Source organism: Sodiomyces alkalinus (assembly GCF_003711515.1).
Source record: "Sodiomyces alkalinus F11 unplaced genomic scaffold SODALscaffold_12, whole genome shotgun sequence".
NCBI lineage: Eukaryota > Fungi > Ascomycota > Sordariomycetes > Glomerellales > Plectosphaerellaceae > Sodiomyces > Sodiomyces alkalinus.
In genome coordinates, this window is record NW_021167090.1 from 1,154,816 (window position 1) to 1,176,959 (window position 22,144).

Sequence of the window (22,144 nt, forward strand, 5' to 3'; positions counted from 1 at the left end):
CGTTCATCCGAACCGCCCCACTTCGCCAACCCGGTAGTTATCTCCGCGCCAGGCTGGGAAACTCCGTTGACAGCAAACGCATCCTATGTATTGTATGTTTGGACTTCACAATCATTCTTTCTTCGTCCGCCATACACATCCCCGGATCTTGTTCATTCTGGCCGTTAAGAACCACCTTTCAAGGCTTGAGCGAGACAATGGAGGGGGTTCAGGATATTAAAGAGTTGCAACGATTACTAAGAGAAGCTGAGGATCGTGCTGCGGAGAACGAACGCCGACGCGAAGAAGAGCAACGCCGACGCGAAGATGCCGAAGAACTTGCGAGATCGTCGCAGCCACAAACCCTTCTACAATATCTCGAGGATTGCCACTCGCTCTATCTCGCTGTTCAGGTAGTCACCGAACGCTCTTTGACTACACAAGGCGACACTACCAATCCGACCGGCCGAATCTTTCCTCGACGCGTCATTCCGTGGGACGACTTTCCCGCGAAACAAGAGGAGGTCTGGGACGCCCTCTCGCTCAGCAAATCATTCTCCTCTAATCCCGCATTCCCCTCCCAACACCAGCTGGAATACGTGAAGTCGTTACTCAAGCCCATTAGCAGCGAGCTTGGGCTCCGAGACTTTGAACGCGATGCTGTGGAAAATGCGGTCCAAAAGTTGGTTGATGGAGCATATAGAGATCCCCTCCTCCGACGCGCTCTCGGCCTCCAGGGGGCCGTGACCTTCGAGAGCCATACAAACCTCGGCAACGACGACACCATATCCAACTCCATGGAACATATGTCGCTCGGCAGTGATGATGCCCGTGCGACGGCTTCGACGTCAGCGCCGAGGCCGTCTACCAAGGCCCGTCGCAAGGCGAAAGGGAAGGGTAATCGGGCGGACCAGTTCTGTATCTACAGGACCTCGGATAGCCAGAACGTCCCGGCCATTGCTATCGAATACAAGGCGCCGCATAAGCTGAGCATTGACGAGGTCGTCACGGGCCTGGAGTCGCAAATCATGCCAGAACATGATGTGATCAATAAGAATGGCGATGGTTTTGCTTTTTCGGCCAGACGGCTCGCCACCGCCGTCGTCACCCAACTCTTCTCTTACATGATTGGTAAAAGCATCCAATACGGGTACGTGTGCACTGGGCAGGCCTTTGTTTTCCTGTATATCCCGGATGATCCTTCTACTGTCTATTACTCGGTATGCGTACCGCACCTGGACGTGTTGGATGACGACGAAACCAGGCTTCATCGCACGGCAGTCGCGCAAGTCTTCGCGTTCATTCTCCAGGCTCTCTGCGCAGACCCCCCGCCCCAGTCATGGCATGACGAGGCCGAGAAACTGGATACCTGGGCTGTCGAGTACGAAGACATTCTGAGAGATATACCTGTGACGGATCGTAAACCGAAAGAACCTCGTGCCTCTCCTTATAAACCTCAGCGTTGGAAGGGCTTTGAACGGTCGCCGATTCGAACACGCTCTCGCTGCGTGCCGCCGGACTCAAAACCTGGACCTTCAGACGATGACGAAGACCCTCCGTCCCCTTCTCCGAATCCAGGTGGTGGCAAAGTGGTATCGCGGGCAGCGACAGGTGGGACGAATGGCGGGAAACGCCAACGCAGAGGCGGAAGACAGGATGGTCAAGCGACAAACCCGAACGTACGAAATCGGTCATTCTGCACTCAAAAGTGCCTTCTTGGATTAGCATTTGGCGGGCCCATGGACGAGACGTGCCCAAATTCAGCTGATCACGGCAAGCGGCACGTAGACCGGCTCAGGTTCCTTCATCTCCTCCAAGAACAGCTTGCCAGGGACCGCGACCGCGATGCAGATTGTGCGCCATTGGATCGGTACGGGGCGCGTGGATCACTCTTCAAAGCGCGACTGTCGACGCATGGTTACACATTTGTTGCCAAAGGGATGGATAGTCGCCACCGTGACTACCTGAAGCACGAGAGTGTTATATACAGCCGACTCCGGGCAATCCAAGGGAAGCATATTCCAGTCTGTCTCGGTACGATAGACCTACGCCGGCCATGGCATTACAACGACAGAGTCAACATGCATTTTCTGCTCCTCAGTTGGGCTGGTCAGCCCTTGTTCGACTTCAGTGACCAGGTTGACAAAGTAACCGTCGCTAAAGGGGTTACCGCAATATTCACGGCCATGCACAATCTCAATGTCATCCATCTTGATGCGGAGCCACGCAACATTTTGTACGATGGAAACGGCAATTTCATGGTTGTGGATCTCGAACGTGCGGAGTTTCGCGGTCGGCAGCCTCTCAGTCAAGTCAGCCCAAACAGCCCGAACCGGAAGAGGAAACGTGGGATCTCACAGAAGGTAGAGACGGATGATTTTATGAAAGAGCTCAGGTCTGCCGTGGAAAAGGCTTCGTCGTGTATTACTGGCCCGCCAAACGTACGGTCCCTCGAGAAGGTGGAAGGCCACACGGCATGATCGCTACTGCCGAATTGCGTCTGCTGACGATTTCGTCAACACTTTTGTCAACTATTATAACAAGAGCCTTCTCCAGGGACATACTCGGGTGTAATTTGGTCACTATTCGCTAGCCACCGGCAAGGTCATATCATATGTATTTAATAAAGCCCCGATGAAATATATCATATGTGCTAGTATCTATCAATACAAGTTGAGCTACTTCTGCTTTGTCCGAGCCATCTGCCGGTGCTTGACCTTCTTACGTCGCCGCGTCTCGACCTGATTTGCCGACCTGAGCGTGACTTGGTGAGCCACCTTAACGTGGTTGCGAAAGTGGTCTAAGTCATGAAACTTAATATCCTTGTACCTGGGATGCAGACATCTTATCCCGTCCCCACGGCGCATAGCACGCTCCCGCTCCTCCAGGTGCTAATCATTAAAGTGATCGTTACGGACGGTCGGACGGCAGTACTTGAACACGCGTTCCTCGTGTGATAGACGTTCGTCACCGATGTTTCGGGACACTACGTAGGATCCAGCAGAAGAGGAAAGGGCTCGGGCTCGGGGCATTCCTGTTTAACGACTGGCTTAATCTGCGCGCGTTTTCGGATACGGTCGCGCCGAACTGTCTCTCGCTTATCGCAGAGAGCTACTATTAGATTAATACTCTCCACCCGGAACTGAAAGAGCCTCTCGTGTGATAAGTTGTCTGGCTGATAGCACCAAATCTCTGCGAGCCGGGCGCGCTCGGGGATGTCAAGCTTGATTTCTGGGTCGGCATATTCCTCCTCTTCCCCCACTTCGCCGCGGGCTTGCCTTTCAATATCCTAAGTCGGCTTGTTACCTTATAGAAGTGATGCTCGCGGAATTGCCGTACCATGGCCTCTTCGCGCCGCGCAGTCTTCGCTCGAATGAGCGATGTAAGCTCGCGAACCAATATCCTTATCAATTGCAGACAACACCTGCTATCTATCCACAGTGCGAATTTTCCACCTTTTCCGTGAGCCTTTAACACGAATCCAGATATTCCTTAATATTACCTAGTTTTAACTAATTCACACTATTAATTAGTATACCCTCGGTTCTAGTTCTAGTCGTATACCTTAAAAAGATTTATTAAGTGGATAGTAATAAAAAACTTGAAAAAAATCGGTGGTAATAAGATACCGCTTAGGTAATATAATACGATAGCGCGGAGTAGTCTTAAGTGCTTTATCTTTTTTTCTATTTACTATTTTCTATATATTAGTTTAGTAGCTTTTATTAGCGGCAACAGCGATATCCATAAAGTAAGATTAGTACCTTTATATAGCTTAAGGAGTATATATAATCTAGGGGGAATATACTTACCGGATATGTCTTAGGGGGCTGAAACCTATCGCTACTGGATACTAATTCTGGCCTCTCGGGCAGCGACACACGAACTCAGGTTAGAGTAGTGGGGGACAGTGCATCGCGAAGTTCACGCGGCAGTAGCACGGACCGGAGGACCGGTGTGGCGATGACGTGGCTCACGCTATAACTAACGGTGTGGCTTTTGCGACACGGGCTAACCAAAATAGGTCCTTACCTTAGGTACCTGCGTACCATGCTTCATAAGGTACCTACCTAGGTAGGTAAGGTAAGGTATATCGAAGGTCGAACAGTGATGTGTGGGAAAAGTGTAGATGTGTTGGCAGGCACCGCCCAACAAGGTATGGTAGGTAATTACCTTACCTTAAGGTACCTAAGGTACCTAGTAGGATACAAAGGTACCAAGCAGCATACTGTAAGGTGGGTAGCTCGGAAGGTGCTAGCGGTGGTCAACGTCATCCTGCTCAGTTACCTCAGGTAACTGAATAAGCCAGCTCCCTTACCTTAATCGGCCACTCGCGTCTCCAAACCTTACTTGGAGCCTTATAGAGCCCTGGGGGCCGAGTTGGTTCCCTGAGCCATCGTCTTCCAAAAACGTTTCTCTGACCTACCTGTACTCTGCAACTACCTTCCTCAGAAGAATCTCTTCAGCATCTCTTACAACTACAAACACTGCACTTCACCTGCAACCTAGCTGTCCGCTCTTGGCTCTTCGACATGGCGCTTATCCAGGACTGGGTCCCCCCGACCCGGGGAAACTGGGAGTTGATTCTCTACTACTGGCAGATCGGTTACCCAGCTGTACGTTTTAGTTATAGAGTCCCGGATTCCTCTGTCTACCTAAGTACTGACGAACTTGGGCGCAATCCAACCAGCTTTCTTTGGCGCAGCTTGCCACTTCGTGGTACGGCATGGGCAAAACCTCGGTCGAGAGTCGCCTCAATATCCCCGGACGCGTGGCCTGGTTCTTCATGGAATGTCCTGGCTTTACCCTGCTCCTCTACATCATGAACACACTACCGAAGCAGGTTGGCATAACGCACTTGCCGTGGCAGAACAAGATTCTTGCTGGCCTTTTTGTACGTGTGTCGAGCGAGCCATATTGATTTGCGCAACTTCACAACCTGCCATCCCTCCTACCTTTGATCTCCTGTGGGCAGGCCCAGCGAGCTGACTTATTACCTTCACCACTCCCCAAGGTCATTCACTACCTCTACCGCGCTGTCCTCTTCCCGTTCATCCAACCGTCCATGTCACCCATCCACGCCGCAGTCTTCCTCCTCGCCGCAACCTTCCAGGTCGTCAACGCTACCTGCATCGGCGCATACCTTGCCGCCTATGGTCCCGTCACCGATGCCGAGTGGTCCGCCGCGCGCGCGCCGTTTTCGACCGCACAGTTCATCGTTGGCGTCGCCATCTTCGCCGCCGGTCTCGTGGGGAACTACCTGCACGACGAGGAGCTTCGGGAGATCCGCCGCACCGAGCAGCGCCGGCAAGAGAAGGTGGTTCGAGGACAGCAGCAGAAGGGAAAGACAAGAGTCAGCGTGGACAAACACTACAGCGTTCCCGAGGCCATGCTCTTCCGCTACGTCCTCTACCCTCATTACTTCTGCGAGTGGGTCGAGTGGTTCGGTTTCTGGGTCGCCTCAGGTTGGAGCGTCCCGGCCAGGGCGTTCCTCGTCAACGAGATTACGGCTATGCTGCCGAGGACGATCAGGGGAAGACAGTGGTATATCAACCGCTTTGGCGAGGAGAAGATTCGGAAGAAGTGGACCGTTGTCCCGGGGGTGTACTGAAGCGTGAGGGCACCGAGAACCGGTTAGGGCGGACGAAGCCCGAATACCAGCCTTTCCGAAGTTCCGAGTCCCATCCAGAGCACGGCTTGGGGCATGAGCTTCCCACAATCTGGTGATCTGTGAAACCAAAGGCAAACCGAGTTGGTCCCACAGAGTCGATCCGGACGAACCGCGAATCTCGTGTACCACTGGTGGGTGCATCATCGGCGCATTGATGACGACGGTTCGCCAAGCCCTTCGATGTGCTTCCCATACTCGTTGACATGGACAGGAGCTAATGCGAGCTGCGAGCCGTAGATACCCCAACAGGACCCGACCGACCGATGGTCCATGACCTTGACTGCTTTTCAATAAAAGTATGGAATAAAGATTCTTATTATTCTTCCTTCCTAAATAATTGTCAAGCTTTGCCTCATCGTTCGATCGGGAACTTGACGACCTGCCAAAACCAAAACCAAAACCCAAAACGCCCCGAGGTATCACCCGTACCACCCGATAAATGCCATGTCTTACCCAAGAAACACCTTTCAATGCAGCGCTCGCGTTTCGCTTCAAACCCCCGAGGTCGACGACTTGGTCGACAAGTCCGTCGCATCTCTCGCTAACACGCCCCCAACTCCCAGGCCACCCAGGCCACCCAGGCCGCCCAGGTCTGGCAAGCCACCACCGCTGGGTCTCAAGCGCTCATGACCAGATGCCGGAGACGCGGCGGCCGGGAGCTGGGAATTCACGACCTCCTCGCGGGTGACACCCAGCTTGTCCGGGGAGAGACCCATCGATTTGAGAAAATGCACCGACTCGGTCCACTCCCTTTGCTTCCTCGTCTCCGACCACTGGAGCTCCTCAGCCATCACGTCGATCACCCTGGGCAGGGCCCGGAGAGCGGCGTTGACGTCGATGAAAGCGAGTCGGGTACGTCGGGCCATGATATCCGTGGCCGTCTGGGCGAACTCGCGGTGAATACCGTGTCGGATCTCCCCGTCGATAAAAGGCAGGCCCGGAACGATGCGCGACGCGGGACGAGCGGCCGTCTCAGTCTCCGACGCTCCAAATTCGGCTGCAGCCACTTCCCAGGCCCTGTCGCCGTAGTTGGACGCGAGATGCTGGGCGACGTCGGGGTCTAGGTCATATCTCTCCATCAAGGCGACGTGGAGCTGGCGGGAGAAGCCGTGGGCGCCGACGAGCGGAACATGTCTGGTGACGCACTTGCCGTTGGCGATCCAGGCGTTATCATTGTTTTCGTTCGACGGTGCCCCGCTAATGTCGGGCATGGGAACGGCCTTGGGCTGGAGGTGGAACGCCTCGATGGCCTCGTCGACGGCGTCTTCTGCCATTTGCCGGTACGTGGTCCATTTGCCACCGGCGCAGGTCAACAGGCCGGAATCGGAGACTGTGATGAGGTGGTTTCGGACGAGAGATTCGGTGTTCTTTGCCTTGGGGTCCTTGACAAGGGGACGGATACCTTTGTGGAGTCGTCACGTTAGTTCAAAAAGCACGAAAAAAGGAAAGGGAAAAGAAAGCGAAAGGATGTTGGCCCCTCAATCATAGGGACCGGTCTAACTCACCAGACCAGGCTGCCAGGATATCAGATCGCGACAAGGTAGTCTCCGGGGCAAGCAGTTTCCGAACCTCTTTGAGAATGAAATCAATCTCGGTCTCGGTCGCTACCGGTTCCCGCTCCACCTCACAGGGGGCATCCGTAGTGCCGGCGAGCGTGGCACCTTGCCAAGGGAGGACGAAGACGACGCGGCCGTCGGACGTGGCGGCGTCGAGGATGCCCATCCCCTCGGGACTCATGTGGGAGGGCAGCATGATGTGGACGCCGGCGCTCGGTGCGACCATGGACATCCTCGAAGGGTCGTCCATCTTCTCGATGGCGTCGGCGAAGGGGCCGGTAGCGTTGATCACGCCCTTGGCCCGGACGGAGAATGAGGTCGAGGCATGGCCATCTTCTTCCCGGGAGGCCATGACATCGCGCACGCGTGCGCCGCGGATCTTTCCCGAGGCGTCCTTCTCCAGCGCCGTGACTTCGGCGTGGTTGACCACGCTTACACCGTATATGGCGGCGGTGAGCGCAAGGGAGACGTTCATCCTGGAGTCGTTGTGCTGGCCGTCATAGTACACGAGGGCGCCTTTCAGATTCTCCTTCTTCAAGAGGGGGAACGCGTCGAGGGCTTTCCTCCTGGTCAGATAATAGGAGCTCTCCAGCCCTTGCGAGCCGGCCAGCAAGTCGTAGGCCTTCGTACCGGCCCAGAAGTACGGAGCCTGCCACCAGTGGTGCAGGGGAAGCAGGATGGGGAGCGAGGACGACAGATGGGGGGCCACCTCGAGGAAGGTCTTGCGCTCGCGGAGGGCCTCCATGACGAGTTGGAGCTGCGGATAGTCCAGGTTCATGACGGCCTTCTCGAGGTAGCGCACGCCGCCGTGGACGAGCTTGGTGCTCTTGCTGCTGGTGCCGCTGCTGAAGTCGTCGCGCTCGACGAGGGCTACTTTGAAACCCCGCGTGGCCGCGTCGAGGGCGATGCCCGTGCCGGTGGCGCCGCCGCCGATCACCAGGAGGTCGTAGGCGTCTTCGTCCGAATCGTGGCGGCGGAGCTCGGCGAGCTGATGGGCCCGGGACTTGAGGGAAGGGAATTCGGGAGGGATGACGCGGCCGTTTGCATCGCGCTGTAGCGCCACGAGGGGAGAGTCGGGGATGGGTTTGCGGGTGAGGGTGGTGTATAGGAGGGCACCGCCGGCAGTGGTTGTGGTGATGACGGCGAGGGTCGCGAGGGGTTTCCTTAGTCTGGCGAATGTTGACGCCATGGTTGGAAGTCGAAGTGATGTGATGATGATTTACCACGGAAATCAAGAGATGACTAGTTCGTCGTTGGGGGGGGGGGGGATATGAGTAACCTTTAAAAGAAGAGAAGACGCAATGGCGGGCCGTTTCTAAGATGGCGTGGGGAGTGTAGGTAGGTATCAACACCGAGCAGTTGCAACGCAAGGTAGGGGCTCCGTCATTCGTGGAATTTCAATTTCATGGGGAGCTTATACATATTCATTACAGGAAAAGGCTTGGGAAATAAGTCCGCAGCTTGGCTGTTCCCCGTTTTCCCATAGGGAGACGTCCTGGGCCCCCACGTGGGTCGGCTCGTTGGACTCTGTAGCAATCGAACTGTAGTGTAAATAAAGGGAAAAGCGAGATAGACGATAGGGAGGGTCTTTGCTATGGGGTGTCGACGACGTCTCACAATTAGAGGGTTTCGTGTTAGTTTCGGGGTTCTGGGCCGAAGCCAAGGCGCTAAAACTCGGGTTCCATCGGTGTTCCCACCCGAATATCTGCCTTTGCTGGTTCACTACTGGCCTTGGCATTGGCCTTGGCCTTGGACCCCTTGGAAAAAGCCCGTCACACATGACCGGGATTGCGATTGCCCACTCACGGATGGACCCAGTCGGCCAACAACGTCGTGTCTGTAGTGTAGGTACAGCAATCTGTATCAAGACGGATCAAACGGATGACTTTCCGCCCTCGCCCAGACTCATCTTCTATGATCCATCACGTGCGTTGGCACCGTCAAGAGCATTTGATCGAATAGTCGTACGAATTCGTACGATTAACGGACCCCTCCCTCCGAGGACCCCGAGTACCCCCTCGAGTACCCCAGCGTCGGCATAATGTCTCCCGATCTGTCTTGTCCTCCATCTCATAAACAAACACTAATATTTGTACAGCAACCGGTAGGCTATTGTCTCGTCCGAGTTTGCTTGCTCTGACCGCAGCTGTATTCTCGGGTTGAAAACATATTCTCGACCTCATTCATTATTCTACCACTCTATAAAAGGACCGAAACCTCTCTTGTCTCGTTCAGAGCCAAGGTCTGCAAGAACCCGACGAAATGACTTCCATCAAGACGCTTTATGTCCCGACGGGTGAATCCTCCGACGGACAGCCAAATAATCTCGATGGTTTCATCCTACTAAAGATCTAATAAACTACTTGGCACAACGCATGCATCAAATGCTACATAACAAAGACCCAAAGCAAGAGGAAGGATAACTATACGGGAATGAATACTTTTGCTAGAGGAAACATGAAACCCGCCGGAACCCCGAACAACGCCAAGCCGAGCCCTAGTCAGATCTTTTTCTTCTTTTTTCCCCACCCGTGGACTGTCCCAATCTCATCGGCGTTCAAGTTTTCAACTCGACGGCTTCTCAACACTACACCTTGGAGTCTAAGGACTGCTCGTACGTATTGGACCATACACTGCGACGTGGTTGGAACAGCCGCCGGAAACCCATCCAAGGTGTGTTGATGGGGCTCTCTCCCGTGTAGATGAACACATCGTACAGGAAGCCTCCAAAGGCACAGCCGAAAAAGGGAGCCACCATGGGAATCTGCGGTATAATGTCCAAGTTAGCACAAGTTCATGTAGCCACTGATACGAGTCTACTGTCTGCCATCCTGTATGACCATCTACAGGACATAATAAAAAGCCGGCAAACTGAACTGGGAAGAGATAGACGGCAAGACCCACCCAGAAGTAATAGTTACCGGCCGTCCACACTTCAGCCGGGTATCCGAGAATGTACGAGACCAGCCTGGGCCCAAAGTCACGAGCCAGGTTGATGGCATAGCCAGTCTGCCAACCCCAGCAGGCGCCGATGCCGAAGATGAGGAAGAACAGGCCGAGGGGCACGAACTGGGGCGGGCAAATGTTGTCCTTGTCCAACAGGGCAAAGATGACGAACTGGAGGATGGTGCTGGAGATGAACTCGGACCAGAACATGGACGTCCGGTCCATGAACTCGGCCGGGTAGGTGCAGAAGATGCCGGCGGTGGCGGTGGGGCCGGTCACGGTCCGGATGCCGCTGCCGCCCTCGAAGTGGTCGATGGCGGGCCGGTAGTTGCCGTAGACGACGAAAGCGGCGGCCATGGCGCCCAGGGTCTGGGCCACGGCGTAGATGGGGAACTTGCGCCAGGGGTGCTTGCGGAAGATGCAGTTGGTCAGCGTCACGGCGGGGTTGATGTGGCCGCCTGACTTGCCGGCGACGTAGACTCCGAGCATGACTCCGATGCTGTGAGGTGTGTGAAAGATTGGGTGGTTAGTCCCGGTTCAGAAAAAGAAGAAAAGAAAAAGAAGAAGAAAAAATTACTTACCCCCAGCCCCACGATATGCTTTGATAATTGCCCTTGGTCTCATTGCTGAGGACGACCTGAGCAACGACGCCATCGCCAAACAAGACGAGGATCATGGTGCCCAAGAATTCGGAGAAGGCATCACGGCAGTCCCCCCGAATGCGGGTCCATAAGAGCCTGTCCTCGGTTCCATGGTCCGCGACCTGCGCCGACGCCGACGCCGACGCCAACGCCAACGCCGAGTTGCTGGATTCGACGTCTTCCTTGTGTGTTCCTGTTCCCGTTCCGTTGGCCATTTCCTTTTTGTTCAAGGAAGTCGACGAACCCGCAGAAGTCTTGTCGACGAAAGACGCCTCGGAGTGGGGACCTTGATGAATAACGATGGACATTTAGTTCGGACGAATGAGGGACTGGTCTGTCCGGTAAGGATGCAGCAACCGGGCAAAGAGGATGGCAGAAAGATGGGACGGGAGGGGGATAAGGGGCGGGATATTAATGATGATGGTCTCACTCTCCTGGGCCATGCCATCTCCACGGAGTAGATGGGGAGGGACCAGAAGGGTATGTTCCCCCCCCCCCCCTCCCCACGGGACACCGGCAACCCCAGGGTGCCGGGACAGGCAGATGAGGCCCCTGGCCCCCTGATACACAGTGGTATTTCGTGGAGTCGATATGCTAGGAACTAAAGGGGCTTAGGAGCAGGGAGGGGCGGGATTCGGGAGGAAGCAAAGTGGGCGGCTGTCTTACCCATCTCGTACTATTCTTGTTCTCGGAGGCTACGGAGCAGATTGACTGACGCGGCTAGGGCACTCCCGAGATGGTCGCGAGGACTGGTGTCTTCGTGCCGGGTCTGCAAGACCGAAGTCGGTAGGAGGATGGCGAGGGAGAAGCGAGTTAAAGAGGGGCCCAGGGAAGGAGGCGGGGACGTGGGGGGCGGCAGGTATAAGATGGTATAAATGTGAGGGAAAGACGAGAATGATATCGATGAGGGAAGAGACTCGGATAAGGATATGGCTAGAACGTCTGCCGAGGTGTTAGTGTTACTTCGTAGTCCGTACAGGAAGAAGGGATTCGATTGTGGAATTCCTCTACCTGTGCTGTCTCGTGATGCCGGTTCAAGCGGAAAGAAGGCAGAGGAGAGATGCAGCTCGGTTGGCTCAGCCCGATTTCGCTCGGGCGCATCCGTAAGTTGCGATGAATGAAGGCAGTTGAGCAATTCACCAACCGGGTTGTCGCATGGTTCACGTTTGGACCTTTGGTTCGGCTTGTCCGCGTCCCCGCCACAGTCCACGCCGGCGAACTTCAGTGCCCTCAGGGTAGCGGTGGTATAATGTATTTCGTAGTATTCTGCGCACGTTATATACGTAGTGCCTTGTGCCTTTGCACGCTGAGGAGTACTGGCGTACTACTACTGAGTACCGAGCAATGAGCACAGGACGATCGGGTAGATCGGCGGATGAAAGCGTCAAGTATTTTCAAAATTGAACCCAGTTCACTCCGCCCCGTCCAGGTTCGTCGCGAGTCGTGCGTTGGTATGTTTGGTTAGTTATACGTATTAGATGCGGTCTAGCGGAGTTCGAAGGAAAAGACGGCACGGGAGAAAAAAAAAAAAAGAATACCACCCAACTAGTCAGTTACCGAGATGCTTGTTGCAGAGCGATTGACTTACACTACATTATAAGTATACGAAGGCTACCTATATCCGGGAAGACGTGATGTGCTTGTTGGTTTGGTCAAAATCAAGCCAAGACCTTCCTCATCCGGGTGGTGGCGGGCCCAGTCTGGACTCCTCCGGCAAGCGTACAGATGATGCGAAGCTACCGATGGTTTTTCTCTATATTTCTTTTCTTTTGACCGGGTCTCTTTAGTGTGACTTACTGGGTCTTCGATGACTGCATAGTCCGGATCGGAAATACACGTAGTCTCAAGTTTTACGGACACAAATGTGACAATGGGCCATGGCACCCATGCCTGTTTCCGATGTCAAAGCCTGGGCAAGGGATTTCGATCTGGGGTTTACAAGCAGTGTACCCTATCCGCGACATCGCGGGACCATGACGTGGGTCAACATCTGGACCTTGCAGCGGGATTTAGTGGCGATTGCACGGAGTTGAGAAGAGGAAGCCACCTACGAAGTACCGAGACTACCGACATAGGCAGCCACACAGACCTGTGGTAATTGTCATGTCCCTTGTCAGTTCTGACGTACCTAGTGTAAAAGGAAGACGAAGGTAGCATCCATTGTTCGAAAGCTGGATTATCATAGCGCTTACGGGAGTTTAGGGGATAGCAGAGACCGAGGATTTGGCCGGAGCCAGTGATTGTCTTGTCTGGGTACTTTGTTTGCCTTGTTGAGGCAAGGGGCATATTGCTTCGTACGACGTACTCCGTAAGATGGGGGCTTCTTCACCGAGAGACCCCCGAGCCCTTCGCTCTGTACGTATTAGCGACCCCCCACACAATGCGAACGATGACATCAGTGCCGCGGGAAGTGGGTCGGATAGACCATCTACCCCACACTTCGCACTTTTCGGCACCACGATATCGGGGGTGAAACCCGAGGAACCACCCCCCCCATTCCGCTTACTGCCCCCACTCCCTCAGAAGCGTCACAATTTCTGCACAAAGCTCTGCCTTGCGTTCACATATAGGAGGAGTGGGAAAGAGAGCGATCATCGGAACATTCAGTCTAAGGGAAGTCTACCCGAGAAGAAGCCGGTTGGTCAGGCCGCCATTCCAGCTCCTCCGATCTCGCTTGTCCTTGTTCCGGCCCGCCCGTCTGGGACGGGTGGGAGTTCTACAATTCAATGCTTCGCCGTACCCCTACCTTTCTTCACATGTACAATCGGAAGATACCAGGGTAGGTACTTCGATCTGCCATGAGTGAACCCCCGCAAGCAGATGCGCTATGACAAACTCGGCGAGTTGGGAGGGGATGAGAATGAGGGGCAGCCAACCCCGCTCGGATGTACAGAGGTACTTCTGCCTACTACGGCAGCTTCCAACTGGGAAACTTGGGGCACATGAGGGGGAATTGTTCAGGGGTCTTGGGGAAGAGAAAATACGGGGGGTGGGGGGGTTTTCTCTGACATGCTTTGCGCAATGGTATTGGAGCAAAGCTGTTTCCCCGCGAGAGCGATGACAAGGGCAAAGTTACCTTAGAGAGAAAAGAGGGTTCAAGGCTAGGTACAAAGTACCTTAAGGTACGCTTTACTTAAGGCGTAGCTAGCTCAAGGACGCGCCACATGCACGGGTACAGCACATGTCCGCATGTAATTACGAGTTCGGACAAGGAAAACAAATAAGAACCAGAACGATGCCATTGAACTCGACATTGTCGATTATGGGGCCTTAATGTTTTCTCATTTGACTCGACAATTTCTCTTACCGACATCCCGTACATTCTCTTCTCTTTCGTGCCTTGTCCCCTGCCCCATCATTTACCCCGCGATTCCCCCGCCACAAAGTACGCAGTACGGACACCGGTACTCCTTGCCCTGTCATCATCCACCGTCACAGCTTTCCTCGTCACTGTCGTCAGTAAGGGAAGGGAGAAAACGAAAGAATAAGGGAATTACAAGAAAAGAGAACAAAGACAAAGGGTCTACTACTTCCACCATGGGCGGTCATTCGGATGTCGAGCTCGTCGGTGCCATCGACCAGGGCACAACGAGCACACGCTTCCTCATCTTCAACCCTCATGGCGAGGTTGTCGCTGCCCACCAAATCGAGTTTAAACAATATTACCCTCAGCCAGGGTGCGTGAATCCCTCTTCATTCGCACATGAAGAAAAGAACTGGTCATGGCTCGGGCTAATATGATAACACTCGTAGGTGGCATGAGCATGACCCCGAAGAGCTCATCACCTCAGTCGAGACTTGCATCGACGGGGCAGTGAAGCACTTCGAATCGCACGGACACTCCAAGAAGCAGATCAAGGCCGTCGGCATCACAAACCAGCGCGAGACGACTGTGGTCTGGGACCGCACCACCGGAAAGCCCCTCTACAATGCCATCGTCTGGACCGACACCCGTTCCCAGGAGCTCGTCCGTCGCCTCAGGCAGCGGCTGGGCTCAGGCGAGCTCACCAAGCGCTGCGGCCTACCCCTGTCTACCTACCCGTCCGTCAGCAAGCTGCTCTGGCTCCTCGAGAACGTCCACGGGGTCAAGGACGCCTACGACCGTGGCGTCCTTGCCTTTGGCACCGTCGACACCTGGCTCGTCTTCCGGCTCAACGGCGGCCTCGACCGCAACGTGTACGTCTCGGACGCCTCCAACGCGTCCCGCACCATGTTCATGAATATCGAGACCCTGCGCTATGACGACGAGCTCATCGACTGGTTCCGCATCGACCGGACCAAGGTCCTGCTGCCCGAGATCGTCCGGTCCGCCGACCCGGAGGCCTACGGCTCGCTGGCCGGCACCGCGCTCAAGGGCTGGCCCATCATGGGCGTCCTCGGAGACCAGTCCGCCGCGCTCGTGGGCCAGAAGGGCTTTTCCCCTGGTCTTGCCAAGAACACCTACGGCACCGGCTGCTTCCTCCTGTGCAACGTCGGCCCCAAACCCGTCATCTCGTCGCACGGCCTCATGACCACCGTGGCCTTTGACTTTGGCGAGGGCAAGACCATGTACGCCCTCGAGGGCAGCATCGCCGTCGCCGGCTCGAGCGTCAAGTTTCTTGTGGATAACCTGGGTTTCATCGAGTCGTCCTCCGACCTGAGCGCCCTTGCCGAGACGGTCGAGGACAACGGCGGATGCACCTTCGTCACCGCCTTTAGCGGCCTCTTCGCGCCCTACTGGGTCGACGACGCCCGCGGCACCATCTTCGGCATCACGGCCTACACCCAGCGCGGCCACATCGCCCGCGCCACGCTCGAGGCTACTTGTTTCCAGACCAAGGCCATCCTCGACGCCATGGAGAAGGATAGCGGTCATGGTCTGACCGAGTTGGCCGTCGACGGCGGCATGTGCAATTCCGATCTCATCATGCAGGTACGTAAAATCCGTGAGAGATGAAACAACCAAACATTGAAGTGACGGCTTACTCTTTTTTTCTTTTTCTTTCTTTTTTTCTTCTTTTAGACGCAATCCGATTTCATCGGCATTCCCGTGAACCGCCCCGCCATGCGCGAGACCACGGCTTTTGGCGCCGCCATCGCCGCCGGGTTGGCTTCGGGCCTGTGGCAGTCGTTCGAGGACCTGAAGGAGACCAACACCAAAGGTCGCACCATCTTCAAGCCGCAGATCAGCCCGGAGGAGGCGTCGAAGCGGTTCGCCACGTGGGAGAAGGCCGTACGCATGAGTGCGGGATGGCTGAATTGAGGGCTCCTCTGGAGTAAATGTATTTGTGGTTGGAATAGTTGAAGAAGCATATCTGTCTCTAGTTGTGTTTCTGGTCTTTTTCCTTTCATCTTTTTTTTTTCTTGGCCTTGTAATATACCATGGGGGGTTTTATTTTTATTTATTTGTATTTTTGTCAAGGTTGCTCTCTTGGGCCTACCCAGGTTCCTCCTCACGATGGAGGAAGGGCTCAAACGTAAAAGTGCCAGTCTATTTGTTCTGTTTGTGGATGTTTTCGGCTGAGCTGTTCGGAGACAATGGCCGCTTCTGGTAAAGGAAGAGAGGGATGAAAGAGCGGAAGAGGCAGAGTGGACCACGGCGACTCGACGTATGGGCCGTATAATACCGCATGCTCTGTATTTTGGAGATACTGGCTCATCGACTTCATTCTGCAAAGTACGGATACACCGGACTTCACATGTTGGTGTGCCATTGACATGCGAACTGGGTTAAAAAGGGGGGGGAATAGGGGCAAAGGTGAGCAGGTCTCCAACAAGGGCTCGGGTGGAGAACAGGTACCAGTCCAGTCTATGCGTGGGGCTGCGACGCGACATTCGAGAAAGTACTCTTGTGTAGGGTTACTTCCGGCGGGTTTTATGTGTGTGTCATTGACGTCTATCTATGGAGCACGGAGTTCCGTCTTCTGGCTGTGCTCGGCATAGGACATAAAACGTCCAAGTAAGAGTACTTATGGGTACTTACTCAGACTCGGTCAGCCATGCCGAGCCTACCCTATAGGATCCACCCCTAATGGCCCCCATACCCCCCCCAAAGCCCCAAAAACGCCCCTAAAAAGGGCCCTATAACACCGAGCCATGCCCGGGACTTCCATCTCTAGCGCATCTCGTCGGCAATAGCATCTGTGGTGGGCTTGAACGTCTCTCTTCCCTTCTTGACTCTTTTTCGGCTTTGCAGAAAATTTGTCAATGCCAGGAGTTATTCTTACGCCATGGTCCATTTGGCCTAGCCTAAGTCTGCGACCCTTAGGTCTTGTCTGTATTTGTGATCCCCTCACCTTTGTCTCACCATGACAGCCAGCCAGATCCAGACGCCAGTTCCCGAAGATGACATTGCGTCGACCCTCAGTCACGACGACGGCGACGGCGAAGGCGAAGATGAGGGCGAGGGCGGCGGTTTCAGTAGTGAAGAGCCCACCTCTGCCTCCGCTCCTGCGAACGGCTCGGCTCAACCCCCGAGGAAGCGCAAGCGGGTCAAATACGACAAGACATCGTGCGTCAACATTCACACATACCTTCATTCCCGTTGCCCCCCCCCTCCCCCTTCCCGTAGGCCCGTACTCGGTGCCCAACCCCGAAAGGCGTCCTCCTTTCTCGACTAACTGAAGGCTCGTTTCAGATGCGAGCTCTGCAAAGCCAGGAAGGTGAAGTGCGATCGCGCCGAGCCGGCCTGCTCCTGGTGCGCCCGCCATAATCGGACGTGTGTCTACCTTGAGAGGCAGAAGCCCGGTAGTCGTGTCGGCTTCAGCCTCGAACTCGAGGCCAAGGTCAACAAGATTGACGCCCTCCTCCAGGCACTGGGCCGCAGGGTAGAGGATCACATCGCCAGCGACCATGGCGGCACTCCTTCGGCGTCGGCTAGGCAGCCGCAGCCGCCCTCTCAGCTTGAGCTTGATGGCCTCCCCCCTCGATCCGTCCCAGCTCAGGGTTCCGCTGGAGGCCATGCGGAATCCTTCGTTCCCTCGGGAGACAGGGACAGCCCATTTGGAGCTCCTGCTTCGTCGTCTGCCGGCGGCGATCGAACGTCGGTTCAGTCCCTCCTGAACCTGTCTGCCAGCGACGCCGCCCTTGGACAGCAGAGGGTTCCGTACTCGTTATCTTCCAGCCGCGACCTACCGCCTCACGACATCGTCTATGCCCTCGTCGACCTCTACTTCAAACACTGCAACACCTGGTGTCCCATTCTCGACCGCAAGACCACCTTCGGCACCTTCTTCGGCTCGACCTCGCTCGGTGAAGCCGACCGGGTCCTCCTCCACTCCATCGTCGCCACCACCCTGCGGTTTTCCCAAGACCCCCGCTTGTCGCCCGCCCTGAAGGCGCACTACCACGCCATCTCGAAACAGACCGTCCAGGTCTATGCCTTGGACCGCGTCAGCGTCGAGGCCCTCAGGCCTCTAGTGATCTTGTGCCTCGACGAGCTCGGCACCTCCAACGGCCCCCGCGCCTGGAATCTGTTGGCCATCGCCGCGCAGAACGTTCGCCAGCTCGATCTCTGCCAGGAGAGCAGCGTCTTCCTGTCAGCCGGCGACATACCGCAGGCCGGCTCCCTGAGGAGAGTCGTCAGCGCCCCTCCCGACTCGTGGATCGAGGACGAAGGCCGTCGACGTCTCTGCTGGATGGTGTATCTCCTCGACCGGTACGCCACCATCTCGACCACCGCCTTCGATTTCCTGCTCGACGATGCCAAGATGAAGCGCTGCCTCCCTTGCTCCTACGACCTGTTCTCCCGGAACGTCCCCGTGGAGACGCGGTCGTGGAGCTGGTCCGAGGAGCTGGGTGCCGCCACGTACGAGCTCGACCACCCCGCCCACCTCGGAAGCTTCTCCTACCACTGCGAGATCCTCCGCATCGCCAGCCGCGTCCACGCGTTTCTCCGAGACCCGGTAGATCTCACGTCGTCTGCCGCCATGAGCCGTTGGCGGAACACGTACCGCAGCCTCGACCGCGCCCTCGACGTCTGGCTGCAGAGCCTGCCCAGCGAATACAGCAAGATCTCGGCCCTGTGCCACTCGGACCCGGCCAGCCGCGTCGCCAACTGGTTCATCCTGCACAGCGCCTTCGTCGCCGCCGTGGTTCGCCTGCATTCCACCGCCGCCTACCCCATCGTCCGTTCGGACGTCTTTGTGCCGTCCCACTACGCCATGCAGCGGTGCCTGTCGGCGGTGAAAAGCCTGGGGGACATCGCCCAGGATGTCCTGGACGCCAACGCCATCGACTTGCTCGGCCCGCCTTTTGCCTTTTCTCTGTGGGTGGCGGGCAGGCTTCTCCTCGTCCATGCTGCCACCGTCGAGTGCCCCGTCGACCCGCGGATCGACTTTTTCATCGCCACTTTGCAGCATGTTGGCAGGTACTGGGAAGTGGCGAACAACTATGCGGACATCCTGGCACGCGTTGTGCTCCGTGGCCGGCAGGGTGACGTGTCATTTACTGCCATGCGAAAGTGAGCCTACACCAACGTGATGGAGGGGAGGCTAGGGAGCACTGAGACTGACGATATATATCATGTGTCTTTTACAGGAGCGCCCACGATCTCGTTAGCTTGACGGCCTCGACGCGCAAGTCCGGTGCTGAACCGACCTCCACGCAACCGAAATCTTTGGGCGAGCTCGACGCTCTTGACGTGTTCGAATTCTTCCACTACCCCAAGATCGCGGAGCCTGCTTCTGTCGGGAGTCAAACCAACGATGTCGGTCTCGGTCGCGAGCCGTCGTGCAACGCTACCGGCGGGCCTCCTGACGCCGAGTCGGACTGGCTGGGCTACAGCCTCCAGAGGACCTGATGTCGGCCAGAGGAAATACGTCTGTGTTCGTGTTCGCATTCAAAACGCGCCGATGATACCCAGCCGGACAGGACTGAAAAGGGCCAAGGCTATGTCTGGGTCGCCCATTTGATGGCATTCCGAGCGGATCGAGCGTTTCAGTCCTCTCTCCTTGGCCACATGTGGGGGTCTTGAGGTAGAGACAGAGGCTGATTCATCCCCGTATATCTGTCGCTCCCAGGGATTGCCCGAGATTGACACTGGTCTAGCCGCCGACGAGAGGATTCAAATAAGAAGTTCCTCTCTGGCAGACCTGCTGCCCTGCGTGGACAAGAGTGCCAGTCGAGTTCTCGAGCTCTTCTTACGCCGAATCAAGATTACGCCCCTAACCGAGGCAGGGAGCTTGGGCGAATCCCTGATTCTCCTAACCTGGTCGAGAGACCCGCATCCTGCGTGAACGGCCCGTCGATTCAAGTCGAGCGGACTGGGGAGAAGTTGCGAATCTCGCGACGAGAGCACCGTCTTTCCGTTTCTTTCTGGACGTTGATGTTAGGATGCAAGATCGGGACGTGGCAAGGCAGGGCAGGACCGGCATAGAAGAAAGAATATTAAAGGTGTGTAGGCATGATAGCAAACAGAAAATGCGCGACACGGAGACTTCGTGCTTGGTGTGCGGATGCATGGGCAGCATCCACAGCGCACGGTCAGCATGGACAGTGAAGGGAGTAAGGTACCTAGGTACCTAACTTACCTTACTAAGGTAAGGTAGGTACCTATGGTAGGAAGTACGGAGGACGGTACGTATCAAGAGGCGGTTCAATGTTGATCCATTGGATGGCATAATGAAGTTTGAAACCTAAAGCGGAATAAATATTTTCCGCATCTACAAAAGTAACTACGTCTCTTGCGATATCTTATCATTGCCCTCTACCTGCCGGTAATTACGCGACGCGGCTGAGGCGCCACTAATTAGCTCCGGGAATGATCGTCACTGGCCAGAGCCAAAGTCAAGTTGTGGTCGACTCGTCGTGCATCACGATCCTTCCTCCCTACTCCATAATCCGTTAACCGTCATCATGCCATAGTTTCACTCTTCCTCGCTCATTTCATACGCTTCTTCTCTCTCGCCCCATGGCCTTGGCTGCTCTCTGTCCTTGTCAGAATGCTGCCAAGCCTCGTTAATGGTCGCTTGGCTGCGACCCTGGCGGTTTGCTTTTTTCTGTTACTCGCCCTCCTGGGATGGGCGCATTATCAAGGGGAAGGCTATGGATTCTCATTGTGAGTCCTCTTCATGTTATCCCCCCCTGAGACTAAACCCGGAAAACCCAGCGGCTCACCTGCACCCCAAGCCCGGGAATCTCACCCCAGTCACCACCATCGTCGTCATCACCGCCATCATCAGATTCATCACATGGTGAACAGCTTCGGCCACTAGACTCGACAGCGCTTCGCGATTTCTTTTTCCATAAAGTGTCCCATCCATCCATCAAAATCGACGACCCAAAATATCAACCTTACGGAGCCTTCGAGTGGGCTCTTCCCTCCAAGCCGAATTGGACTGAACCGCTTGGGCAGAAGCTTTGCATCTTGGATCTGGACAGTCGGCCGCTGGACTCCGACGGTCACATTTTCGGCCCCAATCCGATCAATTGGACCCATGCTGAGTCTATCCATGGTCCGTCCCTGGGAATTCTCCAGCATTGGGTGTATGGTAAGTTGCGCTCACTCTATTTATTATTTATTTTTCTTTTTCTTTTCAATTTTTTTCTTTCTTCTTCAGAACCAACTGACCCAAAGCGCAGCCAAGATCCATGGCTACGCCTACTACTTTGTCCGGACGGGCGAATTTGAGGACCGTCGGGCTTCATGGAAAAAGCCCACCATTATCGACCGCGTGCTCCAGAAGCATCGCGTCTGCGTCTTCGTGGACTCTGACGCCATCTTCAACCACCTAGACTTGCCTTTCGAATGGCTCCTGAACTACTGGGACATTCGGGATACCGACTCCGTGTCCCTCGCCATTGACCCCGACCTTCCGCATAATAAGGACGAGAAGGGCAAGCTCTACCTGAACACGGGATTTATTATCGCCCAAAATCAGTCGACCACCTTCAGCATCATGCACGACTGGGCCTCTTGTGTCGATGGCGACAAGTACCCCAACTGCACCGAGTATCGTACCAAGTCGTATGGACATCCCTCCGATCAAGGCGGCTTTGGCAACTACGTGCGCTACGACTACGAGGACAACATCAAGGAGCTACCTTGCGCCGAAGCCAACGGCTTTGCCGAGCATGGCTCGGAGTGTCTTGGTACCTTTATCAAGCATTTATGGACGGGGAAGCGCGATCTGATCAAGATTGCTGTTGGCCAGCAAATCCCCGGCGATTTTCTGCGGATTTTACATGAGCAAATGCTCAAGGAGAAGGACAAGTTCTTCGTGACCGAGGAAGAACTATTAGGTAGATGATAATGCACGAACTACTTTGAACTTTCTGGATCTGGACGCTTCCCACAAAAAGTAAGCAAATAATCGAACCTGATTATGCTTGATTATTGAAACTGAAACTAACTGGCTAGAAAGTAGCAAATG

At 55.3% G+C, this 22,144-nt stretch overlaps 7 protein-coding genes across 7 annotated transcripts; 5 read left to right on the forward strand and 2 right to left on the reverse strand.

Moving 5' to 3' along the window:
- Positions 1 to 206: 206 nt before the first annotated feature.
- SODALDRAFT_254478 (hypothetical protein) lies at positions 207 to 2,423 on the forward strand (the record flags this gene model as incomplete). Its single annotated transcript, XM_028607432.1, has 1 exon — positions 207 to 2,423. A coding segment is annotated over one exon (2,217 nt), but the record flags the coding sequence as incomplete, so codon positions are not given.
- A 2,088-nt stretch (positions 2,424 to 4,511) lies between these two features.
- On the forward strand, positions 4,512 to 5,590 carry SODALDRAFT_284619 (3-oxo-5-alpha-steroid 4-dehydrogenase; the record flags this gene model as incomplete). The annotated part of the gene is made up of 3 exons (XM_028608476.1): positions 4,512 to 4,595; positions 4,670 to 4,873; positions 4,994 to 5,590. The coding sequence occupies 3 exons, from the start codon at positions 4,512 to 4,514 to the stop codon at positions 5,588 to 5,590; spliced, it is 885 nt and encodes a 294-aa protein (XP_028463034.1).
- Positions 5,591 to 5,974: 384 nt separating this feature from the next.
- On the reverse strand, positions 5,975 to 8,395 carry SODALDRAFT_382145 (glycerol-3-phosphate dehydrogenase; the record flags this gene model as incomplete). The annotated part of the gene is made up of 3 exons (XM_028615212.1): positions 5,975 to 6,029; positions 6,148 to 7,052; positions 7,156 to 8,395. 3 exons carry the CDS (start codon positions 8,393 to 8,395, stop codon positions 6,003 to 6,005), a joined length of 2,172 nt encoding a protein of 723 aa, XP_028463035.1. The 3' UTR covers positions 5,975 to 6,002.
- A 1,196-nt stretch (positions 8,396 to 9,591) lies between these two features.
- Positions 9,592 to 11,652, reverse strand: SODALDRAFT_80025 (aquaporin). The gene is made up of 4 exons (XM_028615707.1): positions 11,460 to 11,652; positions 10,734 to 11,079; positions 10,111 to 10,651; positions 9,592 to 9,970 (listed from the first exon to the last, which is right to left on the reverse strand). The coding sequence occupies exons 1-4, from the start codon at positions 11,461 to 11,463 to the stop codon at positions 9,794 to 9,796; spliced, it is 1,068 nt and encodes a 355-aa protein (XP_028463036.1). The 5' UTR covers positions 11,464 to 11,652; the 3' UTR covers positions 9,592 to 9,793.
- A 2,678-nt stretch (positions 11,653 to 14,330) lies between these two features.
- SODALDRAFT_321264 (glycerol kinase) lies at positions 14,331 to 16,035 on the forward strand (the record flags this gene model as incomplete). Its single annotated transcript, XM_028609610.1, has 3 exons — positions 14,331 to 14,470; positions 14,547 to 15,705; positions 15,796 to 16,035. The coding sequence occupies 3 exons, from the start codon at positions 14,331 to 14,333 to the stop codon at positions 16,033 to 16,035; spliced, it is 1,539 nt and encodes a 512-aa protein (XP_028463037.1).
- A 1,045-nt stretch (positions 16,036 to 17,080) lies between these two features.
- On the forward strand, positions 17,081 to 19,572 carry SODALDRAFT_284558 (hypothetical protein; the record flags this gene model as incomplete). The annotated part of the gene is made up of 4 exons (XM_028608473.1): positions 17,081 to 17,283; positions 17,410 to 17,643; positions 17,770 to 19,233; positions 19,311 to 19,572. 4 exons carry the CDS (start codon positions 17,081 to 17,083, stop codon positions 19,570 to 19,572), a joined length of 2,163 nt encoding a protein of 720 aa, XP_028463038.1.
- A 1,425-nt stretch (positions 19,573 to 20,997) lies between these two features.
- SODALDRAFT_284849 (hypothetical protein) lies at positions 20,998 to 22,021 on the forward strand (the record flags this gene model as incomplete). The annotated part of the gene is made up of 2 exons (XM_028608485.1): positions 20,998 to 21,262; positions 21,354 to 22,021. Coding segments are annotated over 2 exons (933 nt in total), but the record flags the coding sequence as incomplete, so codon positions are not given.
- Positions 22,022 to 22,144: the final 123 nt, after the last annotated feature.

Coding starts and splice junctions, on each gene's coding strand:
- SODALDRAFT_80025 (XM_028615707.1), bottom strand. Junction 10,652..10,733: donor AGCATATCGTGGGGCTGGGG/GTAAGTAATTTT, acceptor CACACCTCACAG/CATCGGAGTCATGCTCGGAG. Junction 9,971..10,110: donor CCGGTAACTATTACTTCTGG/GTGGGTCTTGCC, acceptor ATTATACCGCAG/ATTCCCATGGTGGCTCCCTT.